This window comes from Electrophorus electricus, chromosome 25, assembly GCF_041902795.1.
Source record: "Electrophorus electricus isolate QZ-2024a chromosome 25, ASM4190279v1, whole genome shotgun sequence".
NCBI classification, from domain to species: domain Eukaryota; kingdom Metazoa; phylum Chordata; class Actinopteri; order Gymnotiformes; family Gymnotidae; genus Electrophorus; species Electrophorus electricus.
Window position 1 is genome coordinate 1945901 of NC_137521.1, and position 15585 is coordinate 1961485.

A 15585-nucleotide genomic window follows, 5' to 3' on the forward strand; every position below is an offset into this window, starting at 1 on the left:
TGAAATATTCAGGGAGTACCTCTTAGGGGCAGCTATGTATATACTGTGTATATGAACAACAACCCACTCTGTTATCTTTCGAGTGCAACTTTGGGAGCAGTAGAGCAGAAATGGGCAGCACAACTGGCTGTGTTTGACTTCCAGGTAATATATCAACCAGGAGCTGCCAATAAAAATGCAGATGCTTTGCCACTGTTGGCATCAGAGGATCTAATCAGCATGGGGGAGGTAGCATCATGTATTCCAGTCCCAGAAGAGATACAGTGTGGAACTGGAAATTCTTCACAGTCCCAAGTTGCATTCCTGGCTACCATAAATATATTCCCTGGATGAGATTAAGCCTTCTTGCAGGCCCTGCAGGAACAGGACCCAGTGATTGGCCCTTTTTTGAGATACTGGAGGACAGGTAATGCCCCATTAGGGACAGAACAATCCCATGAGGAGCCTGGAGTAGTGCAACTTGTTCAATAGTAGATGAGACTAAAATAAAAAGAGGGTGTTATGTACTGGACATCAAAGGAGGGAGGAACCCTATATTGCAGCTGGTTTTACCCAGGGTCCTCCAGGCTGTGTTGAGTGGGCTTCATGATAAGCACAACCAAGGGATTGAAAGGAACCAATGAACTGATGTTTGGTCAAAAGCCCCATCATCCAGTTGACTCACTGTTATTGTTGAGTATAGAGATATTGGGAGACAGTCCAGAGGTTGACTGGGTGCGGGAACACCAAGGGCACCTAGCAGGTATTTATGCCAGTGCTAAGCAAAGGCTGAAGACGTGGCAAAGTGACAAAGCAGAGGAAGACAAGGGATCCCGTAGGATGACATAAAAAGATGTGGGACTTGAAAGTGTATGAAGTGATCCAATATCTTGATGAGGCGGATACCCGATATAAGGTCAAACCACATGATGATGAAGCCCTGGAGAAAATCCTTTAAAGACCACACATAGGAGAGGTAATCGCTCCAGAGGCGTCTATAGAAATAGGAATAGAATTGCTAGGACCTCTGCTGAGTAAGGAGGAGCGAAGGAAGAGAGAAAGTTAGTAGAAGAGGAGATGGATGATGATTTGGCGGGCTTCCGTCTTGGTGAGGAATGAGGAAGCAACTGGGAGAAATAGGACTCTAGGTGTGGAGAATCCTTATGTAGGACACTCAAAATACACAAGAACAGCAAAAACGCCATGAATGTAGAAATAGCCTCACTGCGATGATGCACTCAGGCTCAGGTCAGTCAACATTCCAACCCTTTTCATTTACCTTGTTCAGCTGTGCAGCCTGCACTGGGGCAGAGTGGGTGGTACTGTCCCCTCAGTGAGTTGTTCAGCCTGGTTTAGGCCTTGATTGGGAGTTTGGTTTGGGTCTAAGTTAGTGACTGTGATGTTAACCTTTAAAAAGGAGGGGGTGGATTTAGGGTGTAGGACCCTATACATGTTAGGTTAGGTTGATATTGGCAGGCTATAGCACACAGCGGACACTAATGATGGTAGTCATTGAACTTTAGGGCTCTAGGTCCCAGTAAGTAGTAGTGTCAGTGCGGAGCAGCAGATCAGTGGAGGGCGTACATTAGTCCAGCTGAGCTGCAGTTAGCGTGATCAGTTGTGGTGTTGGTTTTGATATCCTTGTGATGGGTAAAACAGCAAAGTTTGTGAGTAAAAACTTTCTGAGCAATGTTTTTAAGTGTTTTTTGGTAGTAAGTGAACTTTGATACAATAGTGATTGCCTCAGTATATGAGAAGTATTCTGTCATAGGTTTTGAACTGAGTGAATGAATCACAATCGTATGCTGATATGCTGGAAGGACATTTAAAGTTATTTGAACATGAGTATTTTTAATCTATGCCATTATTAATCTCCAAACTCAAATGATATTTATACTAGTTAATGGTTCTGGTTTATTTTAGTTTATTGCCTGTCCAGATTAGATGGAGCTGTTTTATGCAGTGCTGAAATTATGTATGCAAGATGCTCTTACTTTGTTCTTTTAATGTTGGTGGGTATTAGTATTTATATGTTGGATATGGTTATTTTATACTGGTGTAAGCTGCAGGTCGTTGTTGGGGTCCTAGGTTTGTGAGGTAGTATAACGGACTGCAGGTAATGGTGAAGTATTCATTCATTATAGAATGTTTCGTTTGGGTTCTAAACACATGCTGTAGCCACCATTTCTCCTTAGATTTGCTTAGTTATTGTTTATTTTGATTTATTGATTTTTGCTTCAAATTATTGGCATTTTTCTTGAGTTATGTTTTTTTCTGTATGGTTTGCATTTAGTTATTCTTTATATTTTTAGATGAGCTTCAGCTGTTAATGGAGCCTGTGTGACTCAGTGCTCTAACAGTCATAAAAAATAGTTTGTGTTTAATTTTATTGGATGTGACAAATGGAGAATGTGGTGCATGATATTTTAAGTTTTAGCACTTAAGTGGATTGTGTAAATTGGATTGAGCGAACTTGTACACACTTGGCTATCTGTAGTGACACGGCTTATATGGTCTATATTTTTGTTTGCTGGGGAGATTTGTCAATTTTAGTCTATGTAATTGGATACATTCATTTTTATATTTTTGGTCACCACCTGTGTTATTCCTTTAATGGTTGAGTGCTTGTGTAGGCAATATCAGGGTTCCCTCGTTCCCTATAAAAATAAATGAGTTTGGTTTATTAACTGTTCAGAGGCTCAGTTTCAGGTCCCGGACGCCACATCACACGGTGACCTATAACATGCATTAGAAATGCAGTGATAAAACACCATTACTTCTCATTGGCTATGCTTACATGTACATTGTTTAGTCAATATGAGATAAAGACTATAGAATAAGACTATTTAGAAAGTATAGATTAAGATTATTTAAATAGATTAAGACTGATCTGAATCCAGTTAATTACATGAGCAACATCACTTTACCGAAATTTTCACTTGAGGTGACTGTATTTTAACTTATTTAAAGTTACGGCAGACTCATGGAAACAAACTTCACAGCCTGCTTATTAAAACAGGACACGAGGCTGACCACTTGCTACAACACAGGACATTTGAATTTTCTTTAATAGTTATTATAAACCCACTGCCTTTCCTTTGCTCATATACATGCCTGAACAGTTTGCTATTGCTTTTCTTTTTAAGTCTTTTTAAGTCAAGTTTGAAGCATAAACTCCTCTGTAGATCGGTTCCTAGAACCCACCCTACATGTTGTACACTTTTGTTGGAAATACAATAAAAGGTTTCAAAGCTGAAAGAAAATGTTTTGTAATATGTGCAGTGTGATGCAACGGGAAAGCAGCTTGGGAGAGAAGATCGCGCCCTTTCTGTGAAATTCTAGGGGACATTATTAGCTGGTCTGGTTTAGAAAGGCATATCAATCTTAAAACAAAAACATAGCCTTACCAGGACTGCAGAGATCCCTGCCTGCTATAATGAAGTACTTCACCTAACCATTCAACCATTAGCTTCTGCAATTCAGTTTCAACACCAATCATACAGTGAAGTTTTGCGGTCAGATGGTTTAAATATAAATTTTTCGTTTGACATCACAGCACACAGACTGAACATAATGGTTGACAAGCTTCGTAGTTTATTTATACTGTGCAGAATTAGATGCGCTGGAAATAAACAAAACAACAAAGCATACAGTCTTAGTTCCACTTAACACAAACATAAAAAGACTACTGGGCCTCACTGGGCATCACTGGCTGCTTTCCGGGCCTCCTGCTCCTGTTTCGTTTTCTCCCGCATCTCCTCCTCCCTTCGGATCAGCTGGAGGCGCTCGGCCTCCCACTCCTGCACTCTCCTCCTGTACTCTGCTATGTCGGCCTCTTCACAGGCCGGCAGCGTCTCCTGGGCCAGGCGAGAGACGAGGGCCTCCAGGCCTGCCGACTCCACCTTCCCCCGGGCCTGGAGCTGCTCGCTCAGATCCTGCATCCGGCAGAAGGTGGATATGTTAAAGGGGTGAGTATTACTTGCGCTGCATCGCATTTTCCAAACACACAGAGGTGTGGCTGCATTGACAAACTACCGTATTCAACAAGCTCTGCCTGACGCACACGCAACGCAACACAGACGACCGCTAGTGTCAGAATAAGAGTCCGCAGGGGTCACTGGCACTGCAGACCTGGCACTCGCTTAACATGTGAGGAGCTCCGTGTTGGTTCAGTTACAAACTGTTTTGTCATCTCTTCATGCTCAAAACACTTCTAACTGATGCTTGGTGCATATACTGTAAGATCAGTAGGTTTATAAGAAATAAATATTTTGCCGTTTTATGCAAGTGTAACGGTGGAGGCAAGTGTGTAGGATGTCTTAGGAAACTCCCAACCTTGAACTTCGCTAGGTACAGTGGTAGTTTAGCCATTTCGAGCTCATCTTCCTCATCTATGCTCTCATCGGTCTGGTTTTCTGTGGTGTTCTCTTCTCCTGCTTCAGAGGTAGTAGGGGAGGACAGGTCCTGTAGCATTTCCTGTACAGTGTCGAGCTGAAACACGGATTAGCAGATAAGGCAACGAGTGACATATTCTGACAAGAACTGCTGATGTTCTCCTAATCTGAAATTTGGAGGAAAAAAAAAAAAAAGAACTTCCAACATCTCTGAATGTTTGAGAACATCAAAGCTTATCTGTGCGTCTCTCTCAAAATCATCCCTTTAAGGTGAGTATTGTGGGTCCTAGATTTTCCACAAATTCCCAACAGTTTACTCAATACACACTAGAAATAAAGATGCAGACTCTAGAATTAACTGAAGAGAATAGCTGTGAGCTCAAAGTTGCATACAAATGAGGCATAGTCTAGAGTATGTCCAACAGTCTTAGGTGGGCATGACTTCTACATTTCCTTCAAGGACATTTACATAAACACTTACATTTTTTTCATAATACTTGTCTAGGTTTCCAACATTATGTACAAATCACACATTATTTAACATATGCAAATTGATAATCAGTACTTACAACGTTTGGTACCATTATGTTCAACCGAAACTACTTCTATTTTTTTTAAAAAGGTGATCCTGTTCAAACCACCAGGTACCCATCGTAATAATAATATTTGTTCCCGTGGCAGGCCGAGATGTCCCGGCCTTAGACAGAGGCCCCAATGCCTGACACAGAGGCCCTTCTGAGGCCTCACACTGAAGCCTACAGAGACCTTTTTCAACATGAGCCCAGTTTATTTTAAACCATCCCTATTTTCTTGCTTATAGTATAATTTTATTACCTCAGTCTATTGCAAAATATCATTTTTACTATTTTTGTAAATTGCATTAAAATACTCACAACTTCCTTAGATAATCTCAAATCTCCAGCATCTGAACAAACTCTCTCCATAACGGCAAGTGATCGGCTGAAATATCCAGGGGTCCAGATCAAGGGCATCTTATGGAACACAGCATGAATGCCTCTGGTCATCTCCACCTTACCTGAGAAAGGGGTAATTACACAAGTTCCATAATGAAGACTACATACCTGAAAAATACAGTTCATGTGTTTTAATAAGGAACAAATCTTTCATCAAGGAGCTTAATGAAATACTGTACATTAGAATCCACTACAGAAGTAGCGTTACTTCCATTGGCTCAGTGTATACGTACCAATGAGGGCATGACCCAGTACCTGGGCATTGAGGCCTGTTGAGTTCTCCTGCTTCAGTCCAGCTAGCATGAGAGCTGTTCCCATGCTCCTCTGCTCCTGCCACTGCACATATCAAACAGTGCACCAGGTCTGAGCAAAGGCCATCCCATCACCCTGCAGCTACAGCAACCCATGTTTTAAGTCTACCCTCTTAACGACACTTAACGGGAAGGTTGTGTTTTAAAAAACTAACACGTTATAAGACAAAACTGCTGAATAAGAAGTCCTTCAAAATGCTTTACAAATCCTCCTAGAAAATGACCTACAGATACATTTTCCTAACATGCAACATTACTAAGATTAAATTATCTCAGCTCAGCAACATTCTAAGTCATCATCACAGTTTATGATGGGCCAAGATGGTGGCACAGGTAGTACATACGCTGAGGCCAGGTTTGGTTGTCAAATATTTGCTCAGGGCATACAGGGACAATATCTGCGTGGTGGGCAGGTCAAAAGTCTCCTGCAGCATTACCTCCTCAACAACAGCACAGGCTCCTGTGAATGGAAATAGTGGAAACCAGTCACTTACCTCGCATATGGATTAGAGAGCAGTAACTGACATCATAGCGTCAGGTTTGCCAACTTTTCATCACTTACCCTTGTAGTCTTTATCTTTTAGGTAGGAATCAATTAGAAGGTTAAATGTGAATTCATCCGGGAACATGCCAAATTGTACCTAAATGTAGGAATCAGTTTGAGATCAGTCAGGCTCCCCCGTGTGTAACAATCCTATAAGAAGCCTGAAGCTGCTGCATGCTCATGGTAACTTCTCTATTATGGAGCCTAAGTTCTCTGAGCAAGACCCACCTTGTTCTTGAGTGTGTACAGGGCTTTGTCTCTAGCTCCATATTTTAGGCACTGTCTAAACCAGGAGTGCATGGTCCAGTCCCGCAGATACCAGCAGTTTGGACTGTGCCGAAACCTTAGAATACAAGAGGAGACCTCTAAGATCTTTGCTTAGGTACAGAAACATTTATATTAGATTTTTTTTTTTAATATACAGAAACTGAATGCAATAACTAGAGGTCCTAATACAATATAGTACTGCACTTACTTATATAGGTAATATTCTGCTTGGTGAACTTCCTCTTTACAAGTTATACTGTCTACAAACTGAAAAAGCAGACATGTTAGCATAAAGCAGTTTACACTATTACCATGTGGATGTAAATAATGCAGTTAGACGACTGGATGTAGAGAACTAGTGCACCCTCACCCGAGACACGGTCAGTGAGCTAACAGGAAACATTCTTTCATAAGTCCTGTCCATCAGGGAGGCCAGGTCAGCTGAACGTGGATGCAAAAATCATGAAAATGGCATAAACGTGTGAGGAACAAGCACCGGTTCGTTCAAAGCCGAAGGCAAACCTCTGCTTATAATAGGATTATAAGTATAAGAAAATATTCATCACCACCCTCTGTTAAACTGCTGCATGGATAAAAGGTTTTTAAATGTCAGAAGAGCGATCACAGTACCCAAGTTCTGAGGCTCATGTTCTCTTTCTTCCCAAAGTTTGGTGTCTGTGTATGCTGCTGAAAGTAGACATCTCTTAGCTGCAACACAAAACACAATATTGTCCGGTTTAGCTAAATACAATTTATCACTAGCTGCACATGAACATTTAAGTACAACATCTAGCAGACGGCCTTATCCAGAGCGACTTGTACTATCTAGGTATGAGTACCAGTTTTACAGCTATGCTCCCGGGGACTCAACAGCATGACCTTGGTGGTGTCGACACCTTACTCTACCAGACTCGGGGACAACCGATTTGTGGACCAACAGGACATCACCTGTGCATTTTTACGGGCTAGTTTGTCGTTCAGATGGCCTTCCTCAACGTTCTTACTCCCCACGACTGGAGATTAGACATCTTAGCTTAGCTAACAGTTCGCTAGCTCGTAAATTAAGATGGCAAAAGCATAGTGGATGTCATGAATGATTAAACGCACACAGACATATTTAAAAATGATTCTAATCAAAACGGTCGCTGAGTTTAAAAGTTTAAACCCACCGATTAAGCTTTGAGGTACACATGCTCTCCTGACAGGTAGGAGAAAGCGTTGCAGGATGGAAGCGGCCATGTTTGGGTTATACCATTTCATGACTACGGGGATATTCTGTCTGAAACAGCAGCAACTCTCAGTATTAATCTCTAGCTAATCTAATCTCACCTCAATCCAGACACTACATGAGGAAAGAAAGTATTATGTTTATTTCCCGGTAATAGATTTATTCTGTCGTTTACACCTGTGGGGAAATGTCAATTTTTTGCTACTAATGCTACCTCGTTTATTTATTTATTTTTTGTTGTGTAATACTACAATATTTCAATAGAGGACCCTGTTAGGCTACTTCCACAAATTAGATTTCATCTTCTGTCAGAAAATAATAAACCTTGCACAGAACCAATTAGCTTTTGGTCAGAATGAAATGACAATAGCCTCTATTATAACATAAACAAACATTCAAACAAACCATCAGTTGCAGATGTGTGACAGACTGAATATTGTCCCAATTGCAGTTTTGACTGCATTTCATACTAGAAAGTCTCTTAGTACAGAAATGTTTTTCATTGCATTTGAGCAATTGAGTCTGAACATGTACTTTGCCTGGATAACTTGATGTGATGTCCGATTATACTTGTGCACAACTGGCTTTATTCTTGATGCACCCTTGTACATCCTGATCTGTCAGGTTTATTTTAGTTATTTTAAAAAATTATTTATTCTTTTGCTTTTCTGTATTTCTGTCAATGCTGAGGTGTGTATCTCTCTTTTTCATTTTTGGTTTGTTTAGGTGGTAAGATTAATTAGCTTTGTATATTTGTAATTCAGTGGACAAAAGAAGTGCTATATTTGTGCAAATGAAATACTGTAACCACCCCAATGCAGGAAATACAGTGACTCCACACCAAGACAAAGACCTGCGGCAATAGATATCTGATGACGATATGCACTGACATTTAGACAAGACATCCTTTTATAGAACAAATTGATTTTACAAATGGCAGAAAGGAATTTCACAATTTACAATAACCAAACGTGTGAAAACGTGTCTGTGTATCCAAATAACGTGAGTAGAATCAACTCTCTAAAATGTCCTCGTCACAGTACATTCACATTGGTCTTATGACAGAGAATGTTCTGGCTCCATTCAGTTTGTCACACAAGCAATCATAAGAGCAGCGGAGAAATCAGATGAGATGTAGTTCGCGCGTCTTTGGCTAATTTTAAGCGCAGGGTCCTTGTCTCATTCCATCTCACCCAGCAGAAGTGGAGCCAGTAGGAGAACAAAACAAAAAACAAAAAAAAGAGTGGTTTATTTTTCACTTCGGTACACCTTTCTCATCGTGAGGACAGACCTTCCTTTGTCCCGACTCACGCAGAGGTTTCACTTCAGCAGACGTGAGTCGCAGTACCTGATTCTGTGGCACTCTGCGCTTCCCACCAGTCCTGGGATTGAAACACTGAGGTAAATGGAAGAGATGATGAGGATATGAGAACTTCCTCTTTGCATTCATAGTTTCACCAGGGACAACGCCCCAGAGAGGTGTGCTTTTGGCCTGCACACGCGAAAAAAAAGAAAAACATAGTCCAAAAATACACTCTGTGTGAGTTGGATAGCTTCACATAGCCACGCACAAAACTGGAGTGAGAAAGTGTGTGTCTCTCCTGGGAGGACATAAGTGACTTCTGCAAATTCTGATCAAGATTTACAGGCTTGGTCACACCATATAAAAATGCAAATTGTTTTAGATGCATAAATAGACAAGAAAGGGTGTTTTTGGGTGAATTAATCAGATGTGAAATTAATTTTTTTATTCTTTGTTGACCTGTGTTTGTGAGTGTTGTATATTGTGAGTAAATACAGTGATTTTCTTCCCCAAAAAGCATCACTAGTTGTACACAATGACATCATGTTATATAAATGAAGGTGGGGGCCTATGGTGTGGAACACCCACAGGGTTCACACGAGGCTTGTTTGATCAGGGTTTCTGCGGCATTCTTTTCTACGTACTTTCTTTTGCAAAGAAGTAAGTTCAATGTTTTTCTAAGAAGAGGAGTAGCCTCATTCAGAACAATTTCAAATCATAATGACTTTCTTTCTTGGGGGTTGGGGAGGAGTATACACAGGTAAACAACAACCCAAATGTGATGTTTTAATTCCACTACTATTACATGTATTTGTCCCTCTTTATTGTTTTATTACAGCTAACTAAATGCTGTACCCACCGTTTGTTATTTTCAGATGTTATTGAAATTAATTATTGTATAACTGATGTTATACATCAGGCCTTATTCTGAAATGGAGGAAACTGTCATTCATCTTTAGTGAACATTGTCCTGTCTTTTGTTTCCTCTATGCAAAATCAAAACAAACGTGTTTTTTTTTATATGTATGTAAAACATCCATACAGTAATAGCTTTATAAGATGACCATCTTATAAAGAAAACTTGTAGTAGTGAAGGAATAATGATATAGTTAGGCTACTAGTAAATGTAGAAAATCACATTTATTAATTATAAATACAGATTAGGATTTCCATACATCACAGAAAAATAAAATCACAACACAATTTATTATAATACTTATTTACATGTTATTCTAAAACAAAATAAAATGTAATCAAGCTGGCAGTACATAAAAGAGTCATTGATCTATTTGTTAGCAATTGCATTAAGGGCAAATCATGCAAGATACGAGATAAACCATGCATGAACATTGTTAGAGCGGAAGTTTTAAGTAACCAATTAGAGAAGTTTACATGAATCCCTTTAAAAATACTGTTTTATTAGCACATTTGTTCATGCTACAATACTGCTGAAAAAATAGACTTTCACAGAATCTATGCTTGATTCTCCTTTGAGCTTTAAACACCTTCATTCCCAGCTTAAATGTCTGTCCCTGTGTGAACCCATGGTGCATAGCTCTCCATCGGATACTGAGCGTACACACTGGAAGTCATCTTTGTCCATACAGAACTGTCTGCTGCTGTTCTCCTCTTTTTCAACATGAACAGTCACCTCCTCCTCTTCCTCCTCTTCATCCTCCTCCTCCTCCTCCTCCTCCTCCTCCTCCTCCTCCTCGTCAGCCTCTCGTGACTCTGGGGCTTCCCCCAGACCCGGCTGGTAGCGGTCGGGGCTGTAATGGCTCATCCTGTACAGACTGTCCTCGTCCTCCTCGCGACCGGAGCTTCCCCCGCGCACGCTCTCGCCGTCGGACTGGGAGAGGCGGAGCGGAGGCTGGTTTTTCCGGGACAGGTCAAAGGGCTCGTCCTGGCTGAAGCGGGACAGCAGTCGGCGCGCGTCTGACAGGCACAGACGTCCTCGCTGCCTGAAAACTTTAGGGGTAAGACGACAGAGGACATTCATACAGGTCAACACTGGCTTCAGGTGTGGGACTGGTTATTCTTGAACTGTGATATTAAGAAGGGATGCCACTCCCACGCTAAAGCGATCCTGATCTTTAGTTTATGGGAAGTGCTCGGTAATGCGGCGTACCTCGAGCATCCAGCCCTCGGTCCATGATGCCGTGCTTGACCTTCATGTGTCGGGTCAGGTTCCCTTTCAGCGTGAACTTGCTGGGGCAGTAGAGGCATTTGAATGGCTTGCTGTCTGCATGCAGGTGCATGTGGCCCATCAGATTGTGCATCCTGTTGAACTCCTTCCCACACAGCTAAGTAAAAAGAAGAGCAAAACCGTTCACCCCGTGGTACTATGCAAACACGCGCCATGCTACATAACGCTAATGTCCTGCTTCTTTATTCTCACAGAGACCGAGTCCCTTCCGCCATCGTCTTCATCCCTTCGCACTACATATCTTTCAAGGAAACCCAGTGAAAGTGGCATTGGAAATCCACCTTCGGTCAAACACACACACAGAGCTGAGAGCGATCGTGAATGAGCAAACCGAGGCGAGAGGACTAGGTCATCAGACAGGACCAGAGGCCAGCTTGGCACGCCACTCCTGCACTGTCCTTCCTCTGCGTTTTCTGTTTTTTCTTTCTTTCTTTTTTTTTATTAGGGTGGGCCTTTCCTTCAGGAGGAGAGAGGGACTGTAAACTGTCCAAAAGGACCGTGAGAAAACAGGAAGTGCTCCCAAGCACAAGAGAAAGCGAGATGAAATCTATTTGCGGGGGCCTGTTCTCAGGGGATGAGGGAGCTATTGTTATGGGCCAGTTTGTGCGGCGATATCCTTCCTATGGATGAGAAGACACGCAGCTGCCAAAAAACGCAGATATCTGGTCATCACCGTAGGCCACCCATCCCAGGCCAAGGTCATAAGCCTTCCAAAACAACAGGGGCCTAAAACGTCTTTGGTGCTTTAGGTGCAACTGTCTAGATATCCGCATCTCTAAATATATGATTTGTTACAGACAGATCTGCTTGTATTCAGATCAGCGATACATGTGGGAAATATACATCAAGAGCCAGAACTCACTACATGACATAATAGAAACAGTGGGCAAATTAAAATCAAATTGGAAACAGTTTGACTTCTACTGTTATTAATTATTAACGACACCTTTAAATTGCAGAAATGAATCCAACCTCCCATGCTGAAATGTGACCTATTTCAGTTGGAAGCCTGGTGCTTCCAACTTCTGCCTTTTGCTCACCCACGTAATCCCCAGAGTTCTGATCTCCAGGTTGGTCCAGTGCCCTGCTGAGGCTATGGGTGGGTCATCACCACGACATACCTTGCACTTGTAAGGCTTGATGTTGGAGTGGACGATCATGTGAGCCTTGAGCGTCTGCTTCTGGACGAAGCTCTTACAGCACAGGTGACACTGATAGGCCCGCACGTTGGTGTGGATGAGAACGTGCCGCTTCATGTTGGCCAGCAGAGTGAACTCGCGCCCGCAGATGCTGCATTTGTGCTCCTTCACTCCCTGGAAGATGCAGAGGGTTTACTGCTGGTTTGGGGTTGGAGGGTGGGGGGTGAAGTGTAGTCTACAAATTCTGACCACATGTTTCTGATAATTGCTATCTAAAGACACAGTGCTATTAAAGCATCCTCAATCCACACAATATAAGGCACTGTGGTTGGCAGAATCTCCACATGACCTGTGACAGCTAGATCACAGTGTTCCCGGCTTTCCCTGCGTACAGTGCGAATTGCTGTGCATTGAAGCTTACAAGCCCGTTGCCTTCCCAGGAAGAGCCACGCTTACCTTGTGGGTGAGCGTGTGCTGCTTGAGGTGGTGTGACTGGACGAACTCCATGCCGCACTCGCTGCAGATGTAGGGCCGGATGTCCTTGTGCTTCATCGTGTGGTTCTGGAGCTGGCTCGGATACTGGAAGCTCTTCCCGCACTCGCTGCAGTCGTACTGCGCAGGGCCACGATGCGCCGTCAGGTGTCGCTTCAGCTGCGCCAGTGTGGGGAAGTCCAGGCCGCACTCCACACACACGTTCTCCTGGCCGCGCTCATGCTTGAGCTCGTGGGCGCGCAGTTCGCTGGGGTAGGCGAAGCCGCGGCCGCACACGCCACAGCTGTGCGGCTTGACGTCGCTGTGCTGCATCATGTGGCGCTTGAGGTGGCTGGTCTGCGTGAAGGCCTTGTGGCACACCTGGCACTTGTGTGGCCGGGCGCCCTGGTGCGTCAGCATGTGTGTGTGCAGGTGGCTGAGCTGCTTGAAGAGCTTACCGCAGAGGGAACAGCCGTGCGGCTTGATGCCGCTGTGGCCCAGGATGTGCGTCACGAGGTTGTACTTGGACGTGTAGGACTTGTCGCACATGCGGCACTGCCAGCGCTTCTGGTCGCCGCCCACGTCCACGTAGTAGCTGTCGTCCACGTGGATGCTCGGGCCGAGCTTCTCACTGCCGGCTTTGGGGGCATCCAGGCTCCGTCTGAGGTACCTCAGCGCCTCGCTCGGGTAGAAGCGACCGGGAGAAAGGTGCATGAGGGGGCCAGGCACGAGGAAGGGGAATGGGACCAAGCTCGGGTGGAGAGGTGGGAAGTAGGGAGGAGGAGGAGAGGGGAGCAGGAGGGGGGATGGGGGCCATACCGGCATGGGCTTCACCGTCTCCTGCTTGACCTGCACGGCGTCATATCTGCTCAGGGCTCGATGAAACTGGAGCCTGTTGAGATCAATCATCTCCGGAATGTACTTGGGCAGAGGTAGGTGAGACGGGATGGGTTTGGGAATAGTGTAAGGAAGGTGCGAGAGATCAACAGTTCTGGTATTGGAGTCATCAGTCCTCTTGGAGTCATAGTTGTTTGGGTCCATGTTGAACGTAGGTGTGTATAGCAAATGAAAGAACCTCTCAGAGGTCACAACAAGTCATCAAATCTTTACCATGTGGGTTCTTTCTTGCAGAAGAGGATTTGTCCATCACTTGCCTGGGAACACAAAAAATTTCAAAAGTCATTTGCTTGTTTGGTACATTTGTGATTTCTTGTTCATGCTCGCAAAAATCAGACTATTCAAGTATACCTGTAGGTGCTAAGCCTATAGCTATATAGCAGGACACCACACATGTTTCTGCTGTCAGGAGAATGTGAGAGAGAACTGATCCATGCTCAAGATGAACCCTCAAACAGGAAGTGCAGTCACCCAGATGAACCCCTCTCCCTCTCATTTTTCGCTTCTCCATGTCTCTGTACTGGATGTGTCTTTCACTTCGGTACAGCAAGCACTTCTGTTTTTCCACTCATCTATGCAACAATGCTTTTCACATCTGAACACATCTATTCAGGTGAAATGGAAGTTTTTTTGTCAGTGGTCAGTAATGCCCTAATATTTGCATGCTGCCAAATTTGGTAAACAGAGGAAAAGTGAATGAGGAACACAGAGAGAGAGAGAGAGAGAGAGAGAGAGAGAGAGAGAGAGAGAGAGAGAGAGAAAGAGAAAGAAAGAAAGAAACATGGGAACTTCAGAGGTTCTTCTCCAACGGCGTGTCATCAATTGTTTTAGGTTCTTCATGTTTGAGTCATTGTTTTAATAAGGGAAGAATTTCCTTTCAAAACATTCTAGATCATCATGAGATTATAGAGGGAATATCATTTTTGTTTGATCAGAGATTAGAGGATTTTGAAACTAAGATGGCAAATTGAGCAGAAAATTCTAAATAGTTCCATTTATCCATTGCATTGAACACTCAGAGTAAATAAAATGGTAACAGTCATCAGGAGACGTGATGAAGTATGCTAAATTGTTGTAATGTGATAAACTGTTATGCAAAATGTATTTGTTGTTTTAAAGTCAAATTCATTGCCAAATGTTACAAAATAATTACCTTATTTTTGTATATAACATCTTAGTGTGCAACCTAGCAATATTGATTTGACCTATCAAATATGTAATGTTTGGCATAAACATGGTAAAAAGAATTAGAATCATATAAATTATTAATTTTCAGTGATTTTGTCAAAAGCACAAAAATATCCATGTCTGCATCCCTACAGACTGCACTACCAAGCAAGCATTGCTGAACTGAAAGGTGATTCAGTATATTACCCCACAAAAACCACAATACAAGGCATAGCATGTGATCTGACAAAACCTGCATTGTATCCAAATTCTGTACAAAGTGTGATGAAACAAGTCATTTTTACGGTGTAAAATGAGTAACCGCTGAACTGCTCGTCACGTTCACAACCCGTCCCCACCTAGCCGAGCCCACACCTGCAAAAGCCATCCACTCACAGCGACGGCCACGGCCAAGCCCGGTGCCTTCTCCCTGATGTCATTGGGGAGATAAACCCAGACTCCACCGCGCTCTGTGCCCCTGATCAGAGGCTGCCTGCACCTCTGCCCCGTGGGTGAGTGTGTGCATGTGAGAGCGTGCGCGTGCTGCTAGCAGCTTGCTGCTCTTACCTGCCGCTCACCCTGCGCCCTGGACAATGAGCCCTGCTGACAGCATTTGAAGCTGACTTAAGAAAGAGAACAGGAACAATCACTTTGTTCCCATTTTTCAGATGAGTACCTTCGGAGAGAAGGAAGGAAGGGAGGGGA

At 43.2% G+C, this 15585-nt stretch overlaps 2 protein-coding genes across 5 annotated transcripts; both read right to left on the bottom strand.

Annotated features, from left to right (window-relative positions):
• Positions 1-3550: 3550 nt before the first annotated feature.
• mrps27 (mitochondrial ribosomal protein S27) lies at positions 3551-7720 on the bottom strand. The gene is made up of 11 exons (XM_026999782.2): positions 7639-7720; positions 7100-7177; positions 6840-6910; positions 6678-6736; positions 6431-6545; positions 6221-6299; positions 6003-6118; positions 5581-5683; positions 5267-5409; positions 4315-4470; positions 3551-3914 (listed from the first exon to the last, which is right to left on the bottom strand). Exons 1-11 carry the CDS (start codon positions 7706-7708, stop codon positions 3675-3677), a joined length of 1230 nt encoding a protein of 409 aa, XP_026855583.2. The 5' UTR covers positions 7709-7720; the 3' UTR covers positions 3551-3674.
• A 2401-nt stretch (positions 7721-10121) lies between these two features.
• Positions 10122-15540, bottom strand: znf366 (zinc finger protein 366). 4 transcript variants are annotated; one of them, XM_026999700.3, is made up of 5 exons: positions 15448-15540; positions 12802-13970; positions 12328-12519; positions 11129-11303; positions 10122-10968 (listed from the first exon to the last, which is right to left on the bottom strand). In XM_026999700.3, exons 2-5 carry the CDS (start codon positions 13855-13857, stop codon positions 10508-10510), a joined length of 1884 nt encoding a protein of 627 aa, XP_026855501.3. In that variant the 5' UTR covers positions 13858-13970; positions 15448-15540; the 3' UTR covers positions 10122-10507. The 4 variants fall into 4 exon arrangements, with proteins under 4 accessions (XP_026855501.3, XP_026855502.3, XP_081564064.1 ...); XM_026999701.3 differs by lacking the exon at positions 15448-15540 and adding an exon at positions 15256-15432; XM_081707938.1 differs by lacking the exon at positions 15448-15540 and adding an exon at positions 14065-14363.
• Positions 15541-15585: the final 45 nt, after the last annotated feature.